Consider the following 27,167-nt stretch of genomic DNA (forward strand, 5'->3'; position numbering starts at 1 on the left):
AGAGCTTTAGTAAAACTAAACTTAAGTGCTGTGAGAAAGTGTGCAGCAAAAAAAAAAGATATGTCACTTCATGAAGTAATGCAGTATATCAGCTTTTCCATTAAATTGTAAAAGGCTGCATTTATATATCCATAATACTTAACAGTTGCCTCTTATTCACACAGCCGCACACTATTGGCAGTGATCTACCATGCAATGTGATTGCCTGACCATTGGGAACAATTTAGATTCAGTGGCTGCACGTAACAATTCTGCCAGTGATCATATGTAGATAGCTTCAGGCTTTAATTGCAACCATTGTAAATGAGTTTTGTTACTACATGAATGTGCCTGGAGGGCAGTCTCAGTCACTGATTGAATAATTAGTAGCTGTCCTATAAATCACATGCTAACTGCACGCACGTGCAAATTAAATGGATGTCCTGAAAAGCACAATTTGAGAGGATGTCAAGTGTGTGTAAAACATATCATTAACTGTTCTGTTTATTGTAGAGCCTAACAATAATTGTGTCGTTTCATGTCGTAGAGGTAGAAAACAGTAAAACATCCAACTGCATGCTTTATGCTTTTAAATTAGATGAAATCATAAATAAGACACATATCTCTGTGTTTTGCGGTGGTCCATAATTCCAAAAGATTCCAGAATGAGCCTTTTTGGTTACCTACATAAATGCATTAACATAAACAAGTTTCCTTAGGTTCTTTTTTTACATTGCTTCTATCATGTAAAATGGAAAAGCAGAGGAGGTGTATTTCTGCAGCTCAGTTCCTCTCTGAGGCAATTCAGAATAGTTTGTACTATAAACTGAACGTTATCCATAGACAACAGATATTTTATGGCTGTTACTGATGTATGTGTGTGAGATAGATTTGATGTCACAATAGTATATCCCTTGAGCAACCACAAAGGCCTCCAATGATGAAGGGTTTATTTTTAAAACTACAGGAAAGGCTTTCTGCAGATTAATTCCAGCGTATGGTTCACATTGTGGGAGAAACAAATCGAGCTCTACAGAATTAGTGTGTTTGCTGCATAAATCTCAAATCTATTCCTGAGACATACGTTTGTGTTCATTGTAATTGGATGCTGCCGCGTTGCCTTTAAGTGGAAAAGGAAGCAAAGTTTCCCGACTGGATTAGAGCTCAAAGTACAGTAATGATGGCTCAGTGTTACTCCATTGACCCAGGTGTGTTGTCTAAATACAATATGGATGTGCAGGGCTGCCTGTGTACTCCAGTGCTGGGAGACTATTTGCTGAAGGTCATTTGGGATCATAGCGTGCCATTAATAATTCCTGAAAGCATCCAACATCTCCATCTGTTCTGCTACACCCATCGCTCCACTTCAAAGACAAAGGCAGCATCTGCAGGTAAGCATTAAACCTGCCTCCAGGCTAAGATGTTGGAGGTGGGATTCTTTGTTGAGAAAACATAACTCTGGTCATCAGGCCATGCTGCTCATATATTAGCCAATTAATGTTTGTTTGCTCTCACACCTTGAACCTGTGAACACATAGGTACACAAAGACTTGCAGATCCGCACTCACCGTGGCTTTTGTGTGCATGTTTTTCCAGCTTTCACTGGCTGAATCCAGCAGACATGTGTGCTACAGTGATTCTGCACACACCCTTGCAGGCTACCGGCCTCTCTACAGGGATGCAATTACCACCCTCTGTTGAGTCTAGCCAGTCATCTTGACAAGGTGTTACCAGAGAAATTATCAAAGCCGATTTTAAACGATGCATTTAATTACGCGTACTGTGTGTTTGTGTGTGTAGCTGACCAAATAGCACACATTCACCTGTGCGCTGGGCATACAGTGTAGTAACAATCTAAACAGGTTTCAATGACAGGCCCACTTCAGATATGCGAGAGTCCTGCAGTGAGTAAATGGATGTTTGGCAGTGGCATGTGCTGCCCGAGCCTGGTGGGCGCAGTGGGCGAGGAGGCAAGTGCCTGGCTGAGTGAAAGATGGCAGTGTGCAAGGAGAGTGTGTGCACACAGCTGAGGCTGTGACAGAAAACAGTGAGAGTTCTGCTCCTGCTGCTACATCTTTCCCTGCCAATGATAGATCTCCACTTTAATTTCGTTAATAACACAAGTCCAGCGTTCACAATGGACTCGGAACAGCATACAAACACTTATTCCAGCTACTTTTCACTCAGATGACGCTCACCGTAAAATATATTTTGGGTTTATTTGGGAAAACAATAGGAATGGAAAGCTTAGTTTATATGAAGATATTTCATAATTCACTGTAACATGGAGAGTACAGCGAATCATTCGATAAAGCTTACAATTATTACTGCTTCGCCCCTCACATGTGGTCTGCTGATAAAGCACCTGTGCCCATGAGTAACTCCACCATCTCTCAGTCTTTCAGCCCTGGGCTCTTGTACTGTACTGTAGGGCTGACCACTGAGTCTACTCAAATCACCATCAGCTCCAAACTGCTTAGCATGGCCAATTTGAATTTCACTTCTCTGCTGACTCACAACCCTGTCAAGACCTTTCTTCTTTATCATGTCTGTATCACCAGTGGACGCTCATCACAAGCAATAGGAATTAATTATTCAGATTAGAAACAGAGTCACAATTACTGTGCTTTTGTTTTGGCTTAATGTTGATATCTGATCAGGACATTATTGTGGAGCCAAGATTGCCTTTGAAAGCAATTATTCTTGCTGTATTTATTCATTCATGACATTTCAGCGCAAGTTAATGGCTGTGTCAGAGCGGGCAGGAAAGAGAGCAGGAAATGATTTTTGGCTAATGACACACTCTCAAAGTAGTCAGGTAAGAGCGAGTGAGGCACTGTGCCGGCCGCAGCATTGGACAGCAGCTCAGATCAACATGATAAAGAGGGACTGATTGAGCTCCGTACATCCACGGGAAACTGAGCATTGGGGTTCAAGGTTATCTGGACAAATCAGACTCCTGTTTCCATTCATCCCCTCCTCACCCACCAGCCAGCCCTTCCTGGGCAAACCAGCAAATTAGCAATTCTGATGTCTGCAAGCAGGTCTGGCAAGGGAATGCCTGTGAATCCTAATGCCATGATTAAACTTTCATATCCATCCGGGGGAAGTGCTGCATATACAAAATAAGCAATCTCTTTTTATTTTTCAGCACTTTAAGTAAGGCTGTCGAGATGGGTAAACCTATACCCTTCAATAGGGTTAAATGGACCGGGCCAAGCAGGTGTGTGTTGGGTGGAAGATCCTTAACTCAAATCACTCAATTCTTTTTCTCTCAATATAATTAATATCGATATACGTAACATGAGAAGCTGTAACATGCCGTAGTCGTGATTTGTATTACAACCATTATTCCACTGTGCATCCGTTACCACAGCCCTAACCCCCAGTCCTCAACGTTGTAAATGTTACTACTTGGTGTGGATTAACATATTATATGGTAATGTTTAGGGAAATGGAATACCCAGGCAAAGTTACGCTCCCATGGCTGGACATGCTGAGTGGATGGGAGAGAACGTGAGGGACAGGGAGCCTCAGTCCAAACAGCGAGCCAGGCCTGGATGTGGCTATTATGTAAGATGGTCTTATCAGGCTCTACCGCCTGCTGAGCTACAGCCTAGCTTCCCTCTGCTCCCCCTTCCTGGTGCTCCCACAACATGGGCCTTCATTAGCAGGGCTAAATATCCCCGTTCTCTGCAATCTCTATCATTTCTTGCCTTGAGGCAATCCGATAATTACCTGTTCTCATTTCCCCTCCTTCTGGCCAGCAGGGAAGTGCTCTGACTTGCATTAGTTTGCATGAAATATTATCAGAATATTGCACATTTCTCCATCCTGCAGCCTCTGACACAGGAAATATGGAGTCACAGGAGTGGTGATTGACAGGTGTCTGTCTTTCATGTTCCTCTGAGAATAGCAGCTTTGTTCTGGAGTTACAGCAAGAATTTTGATGGAAGGAGGAATGAGTGCGTAATGTGTATAAAGGCTTTGTTGCTTTGTTTAACCTCCGTCTGCCATTATTTCCGGGCAGTATTGTTATGCGTTTCATCGCTCTTTGTTACCTATAGTGTAGGTGTAAAAGAACTCACAGGTTTTCTGAATTTAAACTCATCAGTGAGTTTTCCCCATGGAAAAACTATCAGTGTTATAATAGAGTGGCATCTTCCTCTCTGAAAATCCTGCGAGAGTTTTGGGAGAGACGGAGGAGTATAAGGCATACAATGCCTGGGAGGGGAAGACATCTTGTGTGGATATGGTCAAAAAGCCAGGAATTCGATCCAGCTGCACATATTCGGTCTTATTTTATACATTCCTATCAGTAATAAAGTCCAGCGGCTCTGGATCAGGAGATGGATAAGCTTTACCATGAAAGGCGAGAAGCTCCACTCAGCTGAACCTCTGCAGTCAGTAGAAATCATGTATGATAGCTATAATAAGCAAGAAACTGCATCTGATCTCGACAATGCAGCACGTCCTTATTTTTCTGTTATAAATGTCTACTACTGAAGCACACATATTTCTGCTCCAAGTATTGCTTCTTTTAGAAGGCAATGTCATGCGTGGTATTTGAAAAAAATGTATCTCTGTTTTATGACAACGAAGCTATGATCATGACATTTTTTTTATCCAGCGAAGAGATTGATTGCAGCCAATTTAAAAAATGTCTTTAAATGTCATTCACAAATGCGTATTGAAATTCGAAAGGGACTTGTGTGTTGAGCAGAGGATCCGTCTGATACAGAGTTGTTGTTGATGCATGAGCTTAAGCCCATTCAGTGTCTCCCCTCGCCTTGCTGTTGGAAGCAGTGATGATTTTGGACTTTGTGACGGTCACTTTAATCTCTAATGAAGGCTCGTCCCTGGCTCTGCTCAGCCCTCTGATAGCTGAGCAGTCGTAAACAGGCCTGTCAGGGGGATTGCAGCGCTAGCAGTGCAAATGGCAAAGAAAACCCCAGGGACCAAGTCATGCTAGCATTATGGCCTAATTCAAATATAGCTTGCAAAAGATATATGAGGAAATTCTTGTACTCTGCCTTCTTAACTCACTGTGGGGCTGAATCACAGTATAGCTTTGGACTCATTTTTCCCTTCAAAAATAAAATAATAATAATAAAATAAATATATATATACATATTACCCACATTAGTCCAAATGCTTTTTGTATGAATAACATTCCTACAGCATGTTGTTAGTTTGTCAACATAAAATACCATCAGACTTATTTCAGCTGCAAATAAACACTCAGCTTTTAAGATCGCATCACAAATTGACCATAAAATGTGTGTTTCTAAATTCAGTCATGCCGTGTTATAGCATATGCTTCTGTTAGTTTTACAACATTACCATACAAATGAAGACAATTTCATGTTTAACATTTAGTGCAAGATGTAAATGTGTGCTCAAATGATTCTGTGAAACTGATTACTGGTTGCTCTGTGTTCTGACACATCCTGTGCTCATGCAGCATGTGCGACAGCTGGTTAGTAATTAGAATAATCTTCTCCCTGGTAGTGATTTAGCTTTCATGACTACAGCTTACCTCAAATTGAAAATAAATTTATAGATAAATGCCTTCGCTGTTCAAGCAAATTAAACCGCTGTAACTCAAAGGAGCCAAGTTGTTTATTTTGGTAGTAAAAGAGCAATCAGAGAAAACAAACAAAGCACGTTATGAGTGCTGTCAGATTAATAATGATGTTACCCAGCGGTGATGATACAAACGATTATTTTTCAGCATACTCTACCCCATCTCATCATGGTAATTATAGATACTATATCATTATTATATCAAGTATTCACTACAGATTATCAAGATAATTGAAGCTTGCTCCAGGATTGCCAAGTTCACTGTGCTGCCAATAAACTGGGAATTACAGTGCAGAGGAGCACACATTATGATATCCACATCACTGAATCGGTTTGGTGAGTTCATGTTCACTCTGTATTTTTCTTAAATGAGCGTGTGTGTGTGTGTGTATATATATACGCACACAGATACACACACATTCACACAAGCATCAGTTGACAGTGTTAAGATGAGGCTATACATGTGATATATTGTTTTTCTCCCAGCTTCTGTTCTGGTGTATCTGGGCAAATCCCATGGTGATGAGGCGTAGAATCTGTCATGGAGAAGGCATAAGCCTTTCATATGCATAGTAGAGATAAGAGGCAGCCATTTTATCAGGCGAGCTGTCGCTCCAACATGCTTGCGTTATGTGTCCCCGGGAGCGCCTCCAGAAACATGTCCCTTTAATGACACTGCCTGTGCTCGCCAAGAGGACGCCCAGTTTGTGCCGGGCTCTAACCTGACAATTATGCCAATTACGGCAGGCAGCAATGTTGACAAACACACCAGGAGAATTGCTGCAGTTGATTGGTAGCTGTGTTCCGAAGTCCCCTGCTGTGAACTCTTCTGTAATTTAACTAGCATGGAGGAGAGCTGCAATGGGTTTTGTGAAAAAATTCCCCAAGCTCTGTGTTCTTTTGTTACGGGGCAATGTTTGTGCCAACTGAACAGGCAGAGAAATGGATCTAGCGTATCAAGAAGGCAGAGAGAGAGAAATCATTCTTCCTGCTCATAACCACTGTATGCTATTTGTTTCGATTCATAAAGTGTGTTGTGTTTCCTTACTGGGCGAGGGCAACATTTAGAAAGTTGTTGTTGTGGATCAAACAGTATTGCTTCTGAGGATTAGATCCCAAATACTGACCAACACCATTAGCTGCTACTTGTGTAACCCTCAAAGAGCACTACTGTTGGCACCTGAGTATGAAGCTTAGCTGCCTATGAAGTGAAGTAGGAGACGCTGCCAATATGGAAGCATATCTACAATACAGTGGCTGCTCACTTGCTACAGTATGAAGTGTGAGTGCTTGGTTAGAATACATAAAGGCTTTTTCAGCAGATTTTTTGAGCAAGAGCAGCATTGTACTGCATCAGCCTATTTGCAAAAAATCCAGTTTTGATAAACATGCATCTTTTTGAAGGGGAAAAAAATGAAGCCCTTTTTATTCTAGAGCACAATAACAGCCAAGCACAGCACAAGATTTTTTAATTTCTGTCTGAAGATGCCAAGGTTCTTTATGACTGGCACAAGATTGTTATTCCACCGAATGGGGTCAACCTTTTAAAGAGAAAAAGCATTTTTTTAAAGAAAAGCATAATGATGATGATATTAAGTTTTTTATACAAGATATTTTGCCACCTTATAGGTTACTGCAGTATTTCTTTGCTGTTCCTTTCCCCCTCTCATGCTGTAGCCTTTTGTAGCTGTGATACAACACCTTGCAGGGAGCTTTAAAGGGAATAACAGCCACAGATTATAGTTTAACACCGAGGTCAGGAACTATTCTATAACAGTTCGCTTGAGCTCTGGTCTGGTCATGTAAGCGTTGGGTTGAGAGCAGCTGGGGTTGTGCCATGAGCGTGGTTTGTATTTTGAGTTACCTTAAGGCCGAAGTCAGACCTGGTCAACGTAGTGCCCACTGAGAACATACTATGCCTTTTGTTAGAGCACTACGATATACAATGGCAGGCGAAAAAGCAGGCAACCGCCTGCCTCTGTTGGCATGGTCAAAGTAAACTGAGCTCAGTTCCCACGTGTCCCCTTCACTTCTCTTACATAACACGCTGTTAAGCTGGAGTTAGCAAACATTAGAGGTCAGCTGGTTATTGGAACAGTGGACGTGTAGTCATTCACTGGAGCCCTATTTACAGTAGAAAAATGAGCTGTGTGAGGCAAACAGTGGTTCTCCTCCTGCTGTTAGGTATAAGTTCAAAACATCTTTTTGGGTGTATGGGTGATTTGTTTCCTTCATATTCTATACAATACTTGAAAAGCTCAGGATAGAGGACGTGTTGAATGTAAAGTATAACTAAACTGACCACACTCTGTTCCGCTGCAAACACAAAGCCTTTTTGCTACGTTCTTTGGATCTTTCTGTGCCTTGAGGACATGTTTTCCTATTGCCTTATCATGTTAGTGCAATCTAACCAGTGTTCCCTGTTAGAGATGTCCTTTAAAATGACGGCGCACTGATTCACACCTATGTTTGATGAAGAGAGGCCGCGGAATCCATTAGTGTCCATCTAAATCACATCAGCTAAACCACTGACACCAGCCTGCAGTCCACTGCCAGCTCATTGATTAAGAACTGTTTCCAAAGGCCTTACGTAACTGGCCCTCTGTATTACGCTAACACTGTTGCCGCGCTCCCGTTGGCAATACGGCCATTGTAGAATACAGTTAGAGGGAAATGTCTAAATGAAATAAAAGCTGCCAACATTAAACACCAGATGACTCACCTTCCTAAATGGGGATTGAATAATGTAGGAACAACTTTAGAGGTAGGGGATGTAGCAGATTTGTATGTACGTACTATGGTACTGTTGCATGCTGCACAAAAGGACTCGATCATTCAGGAAGTCATAAAGAAAGACAGCACATTGTCCAATTAATAACCACGAAAAACAACCTTCACTTCCGTGTGATTTCTGAGATGTTTTCAAGGCATCATAAAAAAAATAAAACGCATGTGAAAACCAAATTTAGATTGCCTTTGGAAGTCTCCATCTTAATTCAGTCAACTCTTTTTAAATCCCCCCTTTGGTTGTGATAAAAGAAAAAGCAATGTCAATCAGGTGAACTAATGGGAATGTGCATTTTGTAATTCACTCAAAGGGAATGGTAAATTGAAAAGAGTTTGCAACCTTTTAACACACTCACACAAACCAACGCTGACAGTCAAGCTCCATTATCTGACAGCTGGAGAGGTTAAAAATAACTGTGCTCGCAGCAAATTAGACGTATCATTTGGCTTCTAAGTGAGAGATGAATCTTTGTGTGGATGCTCCTGCCATGCCGTGACACAGGGGCAATATATCAGGCTGTGTTTGCCTGTCTTTCTCATAAACTCCGAATGGAATTGTAAACAGATGAAGCAATTTTACACCAAATGTATTCTCTCTGAGACGCTCCTATGCTACAGTGAGAAGCCCAGCCACCGTAGACATGTACATTACTGCCCCGTGCACTCTCAAGCCAAAGTACATAAATCATAATTTGGTTGTCTGCAAGGTTATTGCTATCGCTCAAAGCCAATCTTCGAAGTGTTTTATATGATTTTTATCTGACGATAAATCTGATGTTATTGCACATACGTGGGGATGCATTTTAAGACCCCGCTGCCTGGTATTTCTCCGTAACTTTAGGCACGCTCACACAAAACATATAAAGACACAGGGTAAAGCTATATGAATCTTGAATCTGCTTGTCACAGTCAAGTTTTCCGTGTCATTCAATAGCACCTTGCCCAGTTATGCATGCATTTTGTCAGGTGTCGGAAGGTGGGGTGTCAGTTCCCATTTAAGTGTTGCTCTGGGATCCTTGTTACAGTGGGGTAAGTAAAGAGATTTCCATGAGAGGCTTAGGTGACAGCCGAGGTGTAGTGTTTCCTCTAAATACCTAACAACATCATTGTTAATTCATAGATATTTAATCACTTACTAGAGTAAGTGCAGGAAGGATGATCTTTGTGTTATGTTGTCTCACAAGGTAATCTCTTGTATTTCCTTGCTTAAGACCCATGCTCTAAATTTGTCACTGACTGTGTGGAATCGCATTCGCCCCCCCAAGTTTTAAGATGAGTTTTAAGTCTGCATATTTACTGAGCTCAGTGTGGCCCTGCCTCAGTCTGCTTGACACGATTTATCTCATCCTGCTTAACCGACAGGTATTGATGTGATACAAGGATAAAGGCAGTAGATTGATGGAATTAAAGCCCATCCTATTGTTCCCATGCTGTGCATCACTGACACATGTGAGACTCTTGTCTCTCATTAAAGAAAATAAATGCTTCAGGCATCCTCCCTGCAAAAGCATTAAGTGTGTGTGTGTGTGTGTGTGTGTGTGTGTGTGTGTGTGTGTGTGTGTGTGTGCGTGTGCGTGTGCGTGTGCATGTGCGTTTGCGTGTGAGAGTGTGTGGGAAGCTATCTCAGTTGTTTCCTTCTATATAATCTCTCCCCCCTTGCACAATGGATTTAGTCTAGCCTTGAATGGATGGAGTACAAATTGCAGCTGACTCTTAACAGCTGGGCACTCACCTTGTCGACAGAGGCCTGGACATGTGATTACATTAAACAAAGGGGCAGGACCATTGATTATTTGATTAACTTTCAATTATTGCTTGCGAAAAGGAAAAGATCCCAACTACAGGCGGTAGCCATGCTCCGTTGTTGAAGCATGGTTGTGTTATACCCCTGGGCAATCCCCCTTGCTTCTTATATGATGCATCTAAGCCACTAAATAAATCCAAAGAGAGAGAGAAGCTCCTCCACTTTACGTGCACAGCAGGCACTTGGCTGTGCATCTACATTTTAGGGAGCTAGTGTTAACTCTATATTTGGATTCCACTGGAGTGGATTAAGGATTCTTTACTGCAAACCCACGGGATTCTCAGAGACATAAAAGAGGAGACTGTTTGCATCCATGCTATACAAATAATTGCAGGTTTCAAATCAAGTGTAATTTCAAGCACAAGCTATATGAGAGAGTGCAGGCTTTGATGTACAAATCCACAATTCATGGAGGATTAGCACCCCAAAGGTTAGCAGTTGCTAATTACACAAGATTGGTTATACATATCTAACAAGGCAAGAAGACAGCCTTAATAAATGTGAGGATTCATCAGGAACAAGGATACACAGCTGTGATAAGCGGACGTGTATTTGAATCACTTTAGATTGGTACCCTGAAATGCCTTTTTTCATATAGTGAAAGGGAAGAAGCACTGTCTCATCTATTACAAGGAGCACACCTTGTGCGATATAACATTTTCAAGATGCATTTGTGAATGCAGATTTGTGCAATCATATAAATTAACCTCTCGGATATTCTTCCTGTGTCTCTTACTGCAGCATTTTTTCTTTTACTGTATTTTGCTTGCAGCATTCAGTGCTGCATTACCATAATCCTTGGTTCCCTTCCACAAACCACCACTGGCTAAATGAATCTATTATTTTTGCCTGGAGCTGAAAAAGATGCAACAAAATGCAATGCATTGAAGGGAATGAAACTTGTAATAAGCCGCATATTTTCTTTTTAATCGCCTGTCTACAATAGACCTTTTACTCATAGTTGGAAGTATCGCCGCACTTGACCTTTTAATAATCTGTATATTGTGAGCTTTTAAGGGGGCAACAAACCTTAAACCTTCCAAGAAAAAAAACTAAACATAATTCAATTCTAAACAGTCATTTAGTCAAGCCCTGGCTCCCTGGCCCTGTGTGTTGTTGAGTCCCCTGACCCACGATGGTAGACCTGGCCAGTGTGGCCTTGTGTTTTCAAATGGCCCTAAATTAAACATGTCCGAGCCAAGGCATGCACTTGCTCTGCCGCAGGAAATGCTATTTTATCTCCTAATGAATGTGCCTGAGGGGGTCCCACAGGGGGCTCCACTTCACCCCTCATTAGGCGAGGTGCTGCCTCTGCCTTCATGCTGAGGAGCAACCTCCTGGAGAGGGGCCTCCCACTTCATCTGAACGTCCCACGCTCCCCTGCCCTGGACCAATAGACTGCACTGCACTTTCTCCATCTCTCTCTCTCTCTCTCTCTCTCTCTCCCTCACTCTATCTCTTCCCTGACTCCACTACTTCCTCCTCACCAAAAAGCAGCCCGTCTTATAGTTGCAGACTAAAGGATGACAGGGATGAGAGGACGGTCCATGCTCCTAATGTCATTTTAATGGCCTTGTTCGTTCTGTTGTGGCTGTGATTTATTGCAATGCACACACTTCTAATGTCCTCCTAGAGGTCTACTTGACTGTCTTCTTTACAATAAGTCAAAGATGCTGTTGTTTTAGAACTTATAATGAGGAACGGGTTGACAAACTAATCAGAACTGCATTGAGATCTCCACTTTGTTTCAACAATATGGTGTCAGACTCATATGTTCAGTATGACAGTCGCTTAGGGTCACCAGACATGCTGTTTACTGGCCTTCGTCTGCAGGTACAAGTGAAGAACTGTGGAGGACCTTATGTCTCCCTCTGGCTTGGAAGTTCCCAAGTGCAACGGTGCAAATACCCATTCTCTTATGAAAAATATTGCCAGCTTCCTGTTGTTATTGAAGCAACAAAGCATGGACAATTCCTGGCTGTTTTCAAGGCAGCAGGAAAGGAAAGAGGGATATACTGGCTGTCAGCTGACTCCAAGAGCCTTTGCAATGGCAGCAGAACGGGCTGAAGAGCTGATTTTATGCAAGGGCTTTTGGGATGTTTTTATGCAATCATTAATCTTGGCACTTGTTTATTTGCCTGGGATTAGAGCACCACTGCACATTCACTGGCACACAGGGAAGCTGGTTCACCAAAAGGTAGCAGCGAGTGCTCGGGCCTTTCCACTGTAAGCAAAAGCGTGCAAGAAGGGAAGCATGCTTTGCGCATGGCTGCTTAATCCTGCCATGTTAAACAAAACCAGGCCAGTGTTTGTAGGACTACGAAAACAGCAGTGCAGGGGGAATGTGCCTCACACGCTGTAAGCAGTCTGTGAACTCTGTGTGGCAGTAGACACTGCTCGTGCACCCCTGTCGTCTAGGAATGCCTTTCATATGGTCTGCTACAGCTGGAGGAGAGGGTAGAGACCAATAGTAAATGGCCTTGTTTTAAGCTCAGTGATGATGCCTTTTTAAAAAGGGCATTATGATCCAGAGGAGAAGGAGCATAAAGGAACAGGTAATCCTTTAACTTTACTTACTTAAAAATGTTAAGACACTGGTTTCACTGACCAGCAAACATACGTAGATTTAACTTAATAATATATAAACATTTTATCTGCTGCAGGCCCATTTAATGTCACTTGATGCCTACTGATGTACACAGTTAGTGATAAAGTGACATAAGCCTTGTTTCCACCTAGAAGTTCATTTCAGTTTAGTTGAGTTTGTAACACATCAGAATGGTTGTTTTTGCATTCCCATTGTCAAACGTTCTCCGTCCATCCCATTTTGCAGTAAGGAATTAAAAAAGGTTTTTCAGCTCGTTTCTCAGTTTATGGTTGTCCACAACTTCCATCATATGTCAAAGCAATGCAGGAGGAAATCCAGTAACAACCCTGCCTACATTTCAGAGTATTGCTGCGGTGGTCTCGTCGCGATAACCCAGATACCGTACATAGCAATGAACTGGCACTCAAGCAAGCCATTGACATTCATTGCCTCAGTCTACTGATACTGCCAGGAGCAAAATGAAATAAACAGATTGATTTTTTAAAATGCCTTACAAATTTCATCACAAGTAAATATTTCACATGAGTTGCTATCATAACATTTCAGTTTAATCATTTTTGAACATTAAGTAGCATTGAGGATTAATGATGCATGATGGAAGTATTTGCAGTCACTTACTAAGACACTAATCTGCAAGGGCACTGTATATGGATTAGATAATTGCTCTGTCTCACTTTAATTTTCTCTCTGCCCCTGTAAGAGAGAAACTAGAAAATCCAAGGCCAAATAGTACCTGTGTGTGTGTGTGTACATGCACATGAGGACAAAGTGAAAAACAGAAAGAGCGAGCCCAGTGAAGCAGGCTCTTTTAGAAAGCTCTTCTTCTGGGGACTCATGACAATGGTGATCTGTGGAAAGGTTGGGTGCCTCTAGTTTCAGCTCTATCAAGCTCTGGATCTTTGAGCAGCAGGATTCAGTATCACCAGCTAATGTAACAAGGCTCATTTGTCTCAATCACACGTCCCTGGTAGTATCGGCTGGCCATTGATGTCATTCATCTTCCCTGTCCTTGCCTGCTCTTTTTCAGCTGATGAAAACCCAAGACCTTCAAGCAGAATGTCAGAGGTGTTGTAAAAAAAGTGCTCATCAGTCCAACCGTAAAAACTGTCGCGTAACGGCCATGCTGTGTGCAGCTTTCATAAAACTTGTTGACAATGACTTTTCAGATTCTATTAAAGGAAGACATACTTGCTCATGTTTTGGCGACTGGCTTTTTAATTTTTTAAAGATACTTGTCGTGTCCATATGATGTTAAGCTTCTCTGAAATACAAGCTTCCTTCCATAATCGGATATCCATTATATAAGGAACACTTCAGGGTGATGTGTATATATATAAAAAGAAAATGAATGGACTGCAGGTGAAGAACACTGTGAAACAACAATGTGAAGCAGGAGCTAAATGAAGATGTAGCTTAAGGCATCTGTATTGATATAATGTTACCTATAGTTTAGTATGCCTTACATAATGATATCTGTAATATTGGGAAAATGAAAGTATCACACTTTTAAATGGATAATTATTTATTGACACACACACAGACACACACACACAGACACACACACACACACACACACACACACACACACACACAATGATTTACTGTGGCTCCTCCTTAGTTTCTTATTTTAGAGATATTGCATGATGACATTGCTATCATGGTGTGTGTGTTTTTTTCCTCTCCCCACAAATTGATTTCAAATGGTTTGGACTACAGCTCATCACTTGATCTATTAACACATGTGCCGCATCCCCGAGCGGAGCTGGCTACAGCTGATGTCAGCTCCAATGGAAATACTGACTCGCGCCATAACTGCGGGCTTATGCTGAGCTTCCCTCTTCGATGGAGCAAATCAAGATCATGATTACTATCTGGCCCGTGCAGCCGGTCTGCGTTGTCTGGAAACATGTTTTCTTAAGGAGACCACAGAGGGACAATTACTGTCAGCTGAACTATTCAGCCTGCTCTCCATGTGTGTTCTGGCTGCATGTCTCTGACCCACTGACCCTGAGTAGCAGCATGAGACGGGACCTCCAGCCACCCTCCTCCCCCCAACACACACCTCAATATCCACCATAACTAAAGCACCCAAACATGCACTTTACAAGTGTCTAAAATGCATGGATAAAAAATTTTCATATTCTCTGTCAACCTCTGGCAAAAAAGACCATGCAGGAAGTTGTATGGGTGTAACTTCTGATTTCTTCATGCGAAACAGTAGAAAAATCTTATCCAGAAACCCACAGCAGAATCCTGGTCGTCTTACAGAAATGCATAGTAATCCAGCAATTATAGGAGGAAGGAAGTTGTACAGTGTGGCAGTAACAAATTCCCTGGTGCAATGGAACAAGGCTCTTTGTTGTTATGTAAAGGTTTCTGCGTGTAATTGCAGTGGATGTTTTGAGGGATTCATTATTTATATATTCCTGTGTTTTTCTAAAGGAGCCTACTAGGCTGCTGTCCCTGCAGGGAGATGGGGAGCTGGGAGGTGCTTAACTGAGGCGCTGTACCACAATTGAGGCTTTAACTATTGCTTGCTTAGTTCAAGTGGTCAGACTAAAGGTTCAGAGGCATCACATGATCCTCAGATAAATCTTAAAATTCATCGGGCAGCTCCTGCACCAGTCAATCAGTCGGTCCTGTGTGATTTCAGCCTCAGTGATTCTGAGTTTTGGTGCATCCCAATGTCTTGCTGCACAATGCATGAAAAAAGCAAACACTAAAAGTGACTCTGACACAGACTTGCAATATAAAAACTTCTATTTCCATTCAAAAATGCATGTCATTATAAAAGAGGATGTATCACATTTACATTTTTAAAACCAAACCAAATGATCTAAATAGTTCGACAAAGCATGTAAATATTTGCAACACAGATTTTTTTTTATTCAGCTGTCATGGCACTAACTGACTAACTAGGGGCTGGTAGAATGCATAAGTGAGTGCTGTTTTCTGATTGTATTTTGCCATCAGAGTAAACAGTATGAGGCTTTCTCCCTCCTGGCACACATGTACGCCCGCACACACACGCTTGCACGCACAAAGGGGGCGTGCCCTCCGGTCCCGGCACAACTTCGCTTGTCACTGCAGTCGCGCACAAGAAGGGGATATGTGGGGGAGAATGGATAGAAGAATGCAAGGAGTGATGGGGAGAGAGATTTTAGCTCAGGTGGGGCAGACAAGGGAGGGGAGAGGAGCACCGCACACATGCTACCCTTCATGGTGCTTGTCTGCTCGGTAAACCCAGGCTTTTGTTGTTTCCCCCAGAGTGCAGGCGTACAGACTCCCAGTCAGGAAGCTCGTCAATCTTTGCCACAACAGCACATAAATTAGTGCCCAAATTACTGTTACGCCGGTGGGGAAAGAGACATGGAGAGAGATGTCTTGTGCTACGGTTTGGGAATACATCTTCCCCTCTCCTGCTCCCCCTTATAGACGGTGTCAGAATGCACTTCAATAAAACAGTCAAGTAAATACAGGGAGAGACATAAAGAGAGAAGCACTGCTGTGTTGTACAGGCATCTGGAGTTGGGCAGTGTTGAAATATTAATAGGCCTCACACACACAAACAAACACAGAGATGTACGCATGAGTTCATCCAAAAAGCAGCCCAGGGCGATGGTCCAGACCTGAGCTTTAGCAAAGTCACTGCACTGCTATGAAGGAATAATAGGGAAAAGCTTAAAGAGCCCATCTTTTGAAACGGAAATATCTCTTCAAATATAGCTAGTCTCTAGTGAAGGGGGATCACAGCTTAGGCAGCTAAATGATTGGGGGGGAATTAGCAAGACGCAGTATAGAGACATCAAAATGTGTCAATTAGGTCTTTCCTTGCTCTAATCCCTTTGGTCAGAATATTTTTTGATGACTTCAGCGTGTTTATAAGGTTGAATGGAAGCTGTTTAAAATGATGATACAGAGTTTTGGTCTGCAGGTGAATTTCTGTACAGCGCTGCTGTGTGTTTACTTTGTGCTACAAACCAGCAAATGCCATTAGAACAGCTCTATGGTAATATGCCAACAGTCTCCGATCCCTAAACAAATAACAAATTTATACTATTCAGCCTGTGTTCCGTGCCAAGACTGTCCTTTGCCGCTGACATTCAAATAACCTTTCTTCTGCTGCATAAATGGGAATAAAAAAGTACTGTGTTGCTGCGACTTCACATGACAGCAGAGCTCTGGCAGATGAAAAGAGGCAGAATTCTGATTCCAGCTCTTGTTAGGCTGTCGTCTCTCTACAGCTAGATCTGACTGTCGTGTGTATCTGTTTAGAGAAGACTCTTTATCAACCGACAGCTGATCTGCACCACAAAATGGGAAGTCCGTGTAGCAAAATGAATAGCACATAATTATAGAGGAGAGTGCACATTTGCCAGCTGGTTCAGTGTCTCTGGTGTTTATATGTTGACCATGTGTAAATTATTAAGAAAATCTGCTTTTGTCTAACAATGCTGAGATTGATCCCTATAAGCTTTTGTTTGCTTTTGTTGTAAAAAAAATATTATAAAACGAGGATGTATATTAACACAATGTGAAGAATTGTTAATCTGCTCATAATGCTGCACCCTGTCCAGGTCCTTACATAATCTCTGACATGAGCCCACTGGCTTGCGTCATTCAGTCATTGACAGCTGTCAACACGACACAACCGACACACACACAAATACACACGCCCACTCACGCCATGCACAGAAACACAAATGTGTTGGTTTTTTTTCTCCAACTGCTACACATACTTTCTTTTAGAATTATGAAATTGAGCCAAGGAAAAAAGCATCTAACAGCTCTGCACAGAACAATATATAGAATAGCCTTGATTTCAGACCTCATTTATTGTGTGCATCTATCATGAATCATCAGGCCATAAGAAAATGATTTAATGGTCCAATCGAGTAATGGGTTAAGCTCTCAGCATTATAAAGGTGGCCTGGCCATGGGTCTGCAATGTAAGGGATAATCTTAATCCTTCAACGTTATGTCAGTAGTCCAAGGGTTCAGTGGGAACAGTCAGGAGATTTTGACTAGTGATTTTCCATGTTTGCGCAAGCATGTAGGACTTCTGTTTTATTTTGATTAACCAGCATGTTAGATTGAACATTTGAACAAAACAATTCTAAAAAGTATGGAAAAAATAAATAAAAATCTATAATTACCAGGATCTAAATTAAATGTTTCATAAGAATATTGTCCAGGTGCAATTAGCAGGTCTTCTTCAGTGCATACTAACTGTTGTCTTTTATCAAGAATTTACACTGTGTAGTGATTACCACATATCATCATTTCTAAATATTTCACCACTTTTTCAATATAATTCTCAACTTAACGATTTGTCTTGTGAATGAGTCTTTATATCTTTGAATGAAGCAAGGCTACATTTGCAGTGCAAAGGGACGAGGTGTTCTGTCTGTCTATCCGGTGCTTATAACAATATAAACTATGACAGGGCCTATGTAAGCTGTTAGCGTGCATTTGGCAAATTGTTCTTGGTGTTCACATTTGACTGTCAGTTTCCAGGTCTTTGATGATGGAGTGTAGTTTTAGCAGTGGGTTGATCTCAGGGTTGTGCAGAAGACAGGGAAGGGCGCTTGGGTGAACATGCAGAGTCCGAGCTGCCCTATTGTACATGTGCTCTGAATGACACGTCATCCCCTCAAAGGGCCTGCTACTGTGGTGAATCAGTGTCCTTGAACTGCTCAACCACAGACAGACAAAGAACAAGCTTTAGCATGCAGCTTGGCTGTCTCCTCTCTCTGCTATACCCATTGTCCAATACACCTATGCCAGGCTGCAATGCTGCATAGAGGAAATCGGTCTTGAGCCGCTGTCCGGCCCTAATGGTTAGGCACGTGGTGTGATGGTGCTGCAGTGTGATTCACACATAATCTTGGCTTCTCAGCAGGTGGCTTTGAAGTGGCCTGCGCGTAGAGGCCATCTCGCAGTGCTGTGAGGAGTGTCAGGCTTCTGGGATGGGCTTTAGCATGGCTGCCCATCTAACTGTGCTTGGCTTTGATGTCATAAACAGAGCAGGCAGTGCTGGCTGGCAGGGAAGCAGGCAGGCGGGCAGGCAGGCGGGCCGGCCGGCGCGGTGAATGAGTTCAGTGGCACCGCGCTGGTCAAGCTAGAGCGAGTCAGCAGCTGCCTGTTTCACACCAAGAGGCAGTTAACACCGCAGCCCATGTCAATAGATATTGACTGCCAGATTGGGAGTACTTATAAGTGCAGGCTTTTCTGTTTGACTGACTTATGTGAATTCAGTTTAAATCACCCTTAGTGTCTTAAGTGTAGCTTAGAGGCCCCATGACCAGTCACTCAAGAGGACACCGTCGTACAGATATACAAATATTGACTTAGGCTGATGCTGTAGGTGACTTCATGGTGTATTTGATCCCCATTGTGTCATTGTTGGGTATTTATTCTCCTTGACCCCCCTCTCTGTATCTTTTTGAAAGCAGCTTATCCTCATGTGGAAAGTACTATATGTTCAGACTGAAGTCTTTTCTCATACAAGAAACTACAGAGCCAGCCTCAGCCAGTCCAGAGACAAACCCTTTTTACTGTTGAGTGCACTGAGCATCCAGGGGCTTGTGCAGCGGTGGAGTGAGAGGGTGTTAGCTGGTGAGGCTGTGTGCACTCAGGGCCTTCCTGCTGCAGATAGGGCTTTGTGAGGCATGCTCGTGTATGTGTATGCCCTGCCCGGCCTGGCACCCCCGCGTCTCTACTCCCACTGCTTTCACCTGATGTGGCACAGCCTCTGTCAGGCCTGAGCGAGTGCCTAGCCAGTTCTGCTTCTTCAGGAGAGATGAAGGCATCTCACAGCTATGCTGTGGGGGTGGGGAAGCTAGCAGCAGCCTAAGCCTGGAGCTATCAGAGGCTGAAGCTCAGAGCCAAAAGCCTGTGGGCTGGATAGGGTGGGTGGAAGCTTGGCTTAACTTGGCGAAGCAACCACAGCCACAGCCCGGCACTGCCACCCAATGGCTAGGGTCTGTCACTGCAACCTTTAGCTCACCATCACCACAGCTAGTCATAATTACAGCACGCTTCAGTTGTTGTGAGTGCATGTCAGAACAAATTATGTAAGTAATGAGGCTGAAAACGCTAAAGGAGTCGAAACACACTGCACTGCTAATGCTCATGCAGGGAGAACACAAAAACAAACAATAGAGTGCACTCATACAGAGATAGACCTAACCGAAATAACAAGGAACTGTGCACAGTAAGGAAAAGATTAATTATAAATTAACCCTCAGTTAGGTTGTCAAAGCCCGCCTCCTGCCTGGATTTCACTCTAATCCGGGCCGACGAGGTGCAGTGCCCTCTATTGTATGTGAGAATCACAAATCGCAGGAGGTGTTGTCAGGAGGAGAATTAATTGTGAATGTTCCACCACTCCCTTTTGTTCATTTTACTAAAATGTAGGCTAATTCCATGTAAACATGGCCGCTCTTGTTGACTCCGGCAGCGTGAGGAGAACAGACACAGATTCCTGAATGAATAGAGTGTGGCTCCGGGGTTAGTGGATTAGAGGCTCTGTGTTAAGGGCCTCTCCCGGCATGCCTCAGGGACAAGGACATTATCCACATGACACATTACAAGCTCCTAGGCAGATGATTAAAATGGGCAGGGATCTCCGGATTGAACTTTAGCAGAAGTACTTTTGATGTTATTAAACTAGTTTAAAGAGGTCGGTTGTTAAGGTGTACGAGGGATATTTTGAAGCTTCTGGTCTTGGGAAGAGACAGTTAGGCCTGACTAGAGGGGGGAGGCTGATGTAACACTTTGACATACTGAATGTTCCACCACTTTTTAAATTATTATATTTTTTATTGCATCTTATTAAGGCAAACTCATAATATTACTCCACTAATTGGTATAGACTTGTGTTGCAATAGCTGCACATGCTCTGATTGGTTGGGCTGCATAGCTGGTTGGAGAAAACCATTACATGGCGAGGAAATATCCCGCGGTGATCTTTCCTCGATTTAGATCAGATAGCGGTGTTCGTCTGGCGCTGCAGTGCACTGTTGGGATGGTGGGACTGAGATGTTGGAGATGTGGAGGAGGGCTGTGAGATAGAGATCTCTGGGGGGAGAGTTAGAGAGAGAGAGAGAGAGAGGGGGGGAGGAGGGGGGAGACATAGGTGGAGGTGGAGAGGGATGTAGCATCAGTGGCTGCAGTGATAAAGCTTAGAGCAGTGGGACGAGCTGGGAGTTCTGTGTCTCTGATGTCTGTGTGTTCTGTTGTGTTGCCCTGTGGTCCGCTCCTGAAGAGAAGGCCAACGATAGATGGGGCCTGTCCTCTCTGTGCTTTTGTCCTCTATAGTGGGTGAATCACAGGCCTGTCAACAGCACGGCATCACAGGCACTGAACACTTTTTTTTTCTGTAGCGTATACAGACATACACACACAGTCACTGCCGCCGCTCCGTCCAGCATAGCGGCCATGTTATGAGTCTTTGTGGCCGCCATGGAGTTACTCCTGAGGTTTTTATGGTTTTGAAGTTTAAGAGGCTTCAAGAAGTCAAGTTTTCCAACAGCGAATATGTCTCCTCATTTGGCTAAAGAGCCTTTTTCATTGCACAAAGCTAGTATAAATACTACTGTGCTGTATTAGGGTGCTGGGTTTGTCCTTACGTAAGTTGGGTTTAGGATGCAAATTGACACCATGTTTGCATTGGCTGCTTGTGAGGACTTAAAATGGCCTCCTTCCCTTCGCACACACACACACACACACACACACACATGCACATCCAACTGTGTAAATATTCAGCTAATGCTCTGTGGAAGTGAGGATTCAAAAGCCACCGGATGAGATGTTTTTAGAAGCACAGTGCTCTTTCATGTACCAACATGGATCCATGGTGAGGGTGTTGTACAGTGACTTGTGACAGCAAAATGTTGATTTTTTTTTTCCATTTCTTTCATTTCCTTTTCTTCTCTGCAGCTCAAATCGAAATAATTCCCTGCAAGATCTGTGGAGACAAATCATCAGGCATCCATTACGGTGTGATAACATGTGAAGGCTGTAAGGTAAGCATCAAGAGACTGAATCTGTTTGTGTCGTGAGAAGTAGTGTTTGTGTGTATGCGCGAGTGTGTGGGACAGGAAAGCTGAGAGGGGGAAGACGGGGGAACATTGAGGAGGTAAAGAAAGTTGCTTGCTAGGAAAAAGGTTGAAAAAATGTTGCTGAAGTTTTACGATGATTTGGAGAGGGACTGCAAAGTGTAAACACACAGAACATGATCATTAAAGTGGTCAAGCACCACAGAGGACATGACAGAAAACCACAATTAGTAGGACAAAGTCATCCCCCTTCCTTTCCCTCCCAGGGACATGTCTTTTCACTTTTTTTTCTTTGCTTCTGCTGCAGCCTGCTCTTCTTGAAATAAAATGATCAAAAGGAGAGTGCTTTGAATTATAGCAGATTGTTGGCTGTTTGCTACAGTGTTGCTTCCATTGAAGCCGCCTTTTGTACTGTTTCAAATGCACCAGCCATTCACAGTGAGGGGAATTTTGTGCTTAGAGTGTATTCTTGTCCCTGTGCTTGTCACCAGGCACATCATTAGCATTCCTCAGCCAGCCTGCACCTTTGCTGTTTGCTCGTGTGTGTGTGTGTGCGCGTGTGTGTGTGTGTGTGCGCGTGTGTGTGTGTGTGTGTGTGTGTGTGTGTGTGTGTGTGTGTGTGTGTGTGTGTGTGTGTGTGTGTGTGTGTGTGTGTGTGTGTGTGTGTGTGTGTGTGTGTGTGTGTGTGTGTGTGTGTGTGTGTGTGTGTGTGTGTGTGTGTGTGTGTGTGTGTGTGTGTGTGTGCGTGCATGCATGCGTGTGTCTGTGTGTGCGTGCATGCGTGTGTCTGTGAGGGGGAAAGAGAGAGCGGTCCCTGTTCCTCTCAGTGCTCCTCTCCCTCACACAGGAGCTGGAAGGAACACAACACTAAAGAATAAACTGCTGAAATCTATCTTTAATGATTGCTAATTAGTCCAAGGCAGAGAGGCCTTTAATGGTATGTGCGAGTATAAAAGTTTGGACCATAAATCATAGCATTATTAAAGAGTGCTGCTTGTCACTGGCAGTTATAGCCTGTTTCCATAATGGCTTCCATTATAAAGCAACTTGGCAGCTGTCAGCTGTTTTCTTGTAATTAAACAGCCGATGAGCAGCTAATTAAGACATATGTGTATGGAGCAGTAGAGTGGGGCATGTTAATGATGTGCTGGAATCAATTCATTAAGTCAAAGGATGAGGAATCCAGTCGGTGTGCATTCGCAGTCCTTTAGCACTGCACATGCCAGTGCTGCGTTAATCAACACTAATAACCCCACTGAAGAAAAATACCATCCACTGTTATCATTACTACCCAAACACACCACCCTCATGCTGTACACACTGGTGAAAAAAAGTGCTCTTTGAATGCCAGATATTACAGCCAGGAAAATACCATCACAGTGGTGTTATTATCTAATCTGTTTGGCAGAGGTAAAATGAAAACATCACCACTAGGAATACAGTAAATCACATTAATCAGTAATGAATGTTGTCAGCGGTAAAACACTATGAAGACATGAATTGATCCTTCAGTCCCAGAGCCTTTTTTCTACCCACGGTGGGTCATCCAGTAACCTGAGGTGTTTCCATGCCCCTTTCCTGTGCAGGGCTTCTTCAGGAGGAGTCAGCAGAGCAATGCAGCCTACTCCTGCCCCCGCCAGAAGAACTGCCTGATCGATCGCACCAGCCGCAACCGCTGCCAGCACTGCCGGCTGCAGAAGTGCCTGGCAGTGGGCATGTCACGAGATGGTAAGTGCTTGATAGAAGAGGTGGGCGGACACAGCTGGGTGGCATGATGAGTAGAGGGAGGTGAAGAGCCCAGGTTCAAGCCCCTGTGTGGGCAAGAATCTGTTATGCCGAAGTGCCTTTGAACCAATGCTTCAGGGATGCTGTTGTGGACTGGCGAGCATGAGAGGAAAGAATTTTCTCAGGGGATCAAGATATCATTTGTCATTTTTAGAAGTCATTGGTAGTGTACATGTAGGGCTCCTTATTATAAATTTGTATTAATAATTATTAATTATTATTTATAATGGAAAACAATCCATAAATGTATGTCTTTTTTTATTTTATTTAAAGAATAGTAAAGACAAAATAAAAGTAAATAAAAAATTGAAAAGAACTAGGACTGCTCCCGCTCAGTCATTCAATCGACTAATCGGTCGTTTTGGTTGACTAAGATTTATTTAGTCGATCAGTCAATTTCATTTTCTAAAGACACTTATGAGCACATCTCTGGTGAACACACGATTTAAAGTTGTGCTTTTGCATGTTTCTCTGTGGAGAAACTCACAAATCTTTTGATGAAATCCACAACTCAAGTCATCAAAATCGTATGACATTGTCATGTCAGTGTTAGTCCACAAGACTTTCTTTAATTGAGAACAGCCCTAAAGAGGAAATTGTTTACTGTAAACCCAAAGTCAGCATCTCCTTGGCGCAGGAAATGCAGCTTTTTGGTATGTTAGGACATTAAAATGTCCTTCATCCTGAGTAGAAATGTGGGTAGTTTTCGGGGAAAATCTGTAAAAATGATGAGGTAAATTTCAGAAAGGGCCAAAAAACATAACAACACCATAGCTATTGCAACTCCTACCTGCTTTTAAGTAGTCATTAACACATGTTCCCTCTGTTTATCATTAGTATTTGGTTGTTCATTCGTGACCCTGTATTGATGTCGTGTATAATGATATGTTGGTTTAGAGACAAAGAAAACACACACAGATAATGACCACCATTATTCTCAAAGAGACACATCAATAAATATTCTAACATGAACACATGCTAAGACATCAGTCTGTGTTCATTGTCTGCCAGTAGCAGGTGAGTGCTTTGACTGTGGGACTAATTTGTTGCTGTGATAGAAACTAGGTTTGATGAAATAGGAGGTTGTTAGAGGTTGTCATTAGTGCTGCTGCAGCTGAGATACTGTAATGGGAGCACACAGGTGGGGATGTGCACTGAAGCACTCCTGCTGTGCCAGACTAGTCCAGACTGGGCCAGTCCAGACTGGGCTCAGCTGACGAGATTAGAATCAGAACAAAGCAGATATGTAATGGGTTTTTTTTGTTGTTGTTGTTGTTTTTTTGTAAAACACAGGAATTCACACAGAGGAGAGAAAACCTGAACATACATGCACAGAGACTGGTACATCTTTATGCACACGACTTTGTTTAAATTCAGCTACACATAAATGCATACATATTTATGGATGTGAATGAACACAGAAGTACATTAGCACTTATAAGTGCCTTTGCAAAGCCAGACACATACACATACAAGGTGAAGGTGACTCTTGCCTTCACTCAACACACCAGAGCCCATCTGCCCGCACTTTCCTCCTTCCCGCTCCACTCGCTTTCCACTGTGTGTAGACAAACACACACACACACACACACACACACTTACACACACTGTGACCGGCTGACATACTGCCAGGCCCCAGAACTCTGGCCAAGGAGTTTCATTCTCAGCACCACTGTTTAGTCTGGAAACCTTGAAACAGGAGGTAGCAAATAGCCTGTCTCATGTTTGAGTGGCTGGTAAGCTGTTAGTCACTTTCCAGCCCACTTCTGCCTCAGTACTTATGAAGCTGTTCATATTTGTAATAATCTCTGTCATTACTGCCCCCCCCCCCCCCCCCAAAAAAAATATGGAGATTAGCTTTTTTTTGTCATCAGTGTTATCTGTTAAATGAGTATATCACCCTTTCTGTACTGTACTGTACTTCAGTATAGTGGAGTATGATGCTAATAGCAGGTGTCTTTTGGTCTAATAGTAACATACGACTTGAGGCATTGAACTAATTTGCCCAAAATATCCAATTTATTCCCTTTCTCTTGTTCAAACAGGTGATTTTGTCTCAGATGGCAAGACTTCGTTTTGCGTTGAAGGAATAAGAATTCCAATGTTTCGGTTCAATCTTCAGTATCTAGAAAATGTTTGAAATAGGTCTATTTGTGATGATAATCCACCACACTAAGATTATCTTGCTTATTGGACAGTTAAATGTTCAGACTCAACAATGAAATTAATCAAATCACTCAGTAAAATGTAATTTTAAAGAATGTGTTAGACATCCGCTCATTAACTGGGGCTTATCATATTATTTTGAGAATTATCACATATGTCTGGTTGATAGTTTGTTATGTTTCACTGGAGTCTCACACATGTTTTGTCCTGCTAATCACAGCGGTGAAGTTTGGCCGCATGTCGAAGAAGCAGCGAGACAGCCTGTACGCTGAGGTCCAGAAGCACCGGCTGCAGCAGCAGCAGCGTGACCACCAACAGCAGCCGGGAGAGGCGGAGCCGCTCACACCTAGCTATGGCCTCTCAGCCAATGGCCTCACGGAGCTCCATGACGACCTCAGCGGCTACATGGACAGTCACACCCCTGATGGCAGCAAACCAGACTCGGCGGTCAGCAGCTTCTACCTGGACATCCAGCCGTCTCCTGACCAGTCAGGCCTGGACATCAACGGCATCAAGCCGGAGCCCATCTGCGACTTTGCCCCCGGCTCTGGCTTCTTCCCTTACTGCTCCTTCACCAACGGAGAAACCTCCCCCACCGTGTCCATGGCTGAACTAGGTAAGGAGCAGGAGAGAGGCAGGGGGAGACGAGAGGAGAGACAGCAAAATGGAGGAGGGGGGAGAACAACTCAACCGTGGGGCAAACGACACAAAGGTTGCTTAAAATAGCAGGAGGTTGGAGACTCATCTCCAACACTCATTAAAAGAGCCTCTTTTTTGTAATTAGTTTCCATTAATTAGGGCCAATCAGGATCCAGCAGGGCAGGCGTCTGGGGAAATCATTTTTTTAGGCTCCCCTGTGCCTAGGAACTCCTTTTAACAGATGTGTTTTCAAAACCATTTATATTCTTATACTCAATATTTCTCTCTGAGAAAATGTGACCTTTGTTTCAGTGAGTAACGTAGCGCCCCTCCTCCCTCCATGCATTTGTGTCATAACTAGATTGGCTTTGCCTCAACCTTAAGTTATGAGCTTCCTGCAGGCAGTAAAAAGGAAATGTCAACAAGCCTTTTCCAAGTAGAAAAAAAAGCGCATGTACCTGCCTCTCCTTCTTTTTAAAAACTCAGTAAATAAATCTTCTTTTCCTGTGGCATATTTCATCAGTGAGGTCTTCACTTTCACATAGCCCTGTGAGAGACGTTCAGATCTCAACTGTGATCGTCTTGTATTGCAGAGCACCTGGCCCAGAACATCTCCAAGTCACACATGGAGACATGTCAGTACTTGAGGGAGGAGCTGCAGCAGATGACCTGGCAGGCCTTTCTGCAGGAGGAGGTTGAGAGCTACCAGAGCAAGGTATTTCGACCACAACTGGGCATGTGTTGGCCTCCT

General features: G+C 43.1%; 1 protein-coding gene across 1 annotated transcript in view; it reads left to right on the forward strand.

Moving 5' to 3' along the window:
- The window catches only part of roraa (RAR-related orphan receptor A, paralog a), a gene marked incomplete at its 5' end in the record, with an annotated part of 172,500 nt that overhangs the window by 140,433 nt on the left and 4,900 nt on the right, over positions 1 to 27,167 (forward strand). The window contains 4 exons of the mRNA XM_083917276.1: positions 21,708 to 21,793; positions 23,413 to 23,554; positions 25,998 to 26,393; positions 27,010 to 27,131. Coding sequence (XP_083773402.1) covers positions 21,708 to 21,793; positions 23,413 to 23,554; positions 25,998 to 26,393; positions 27,010 to 27,131 — 746 coding nt within the window. The remainder of the gene's footprint in view (positions 1 to 21,707; positions 21,794 to 23,412; positions 23,555 to 25,997; positions 26,394 to 27,009; positions 27,132 to 27,167) is intronic.

The sequence above is a fragment of the Echiichthys vipera genome (genome assembly GCF_963691815.1).
Source record: "Echiichthys vipera genome assembly, chromosome: 7".
In the NCBI taxonomy this organism is placed as follows: Eukaryota; Metazoa; Chordata; class Actinopteri; order Perciformes; family Trachinidae; genus Echiichthys; species Echiichthys vipera.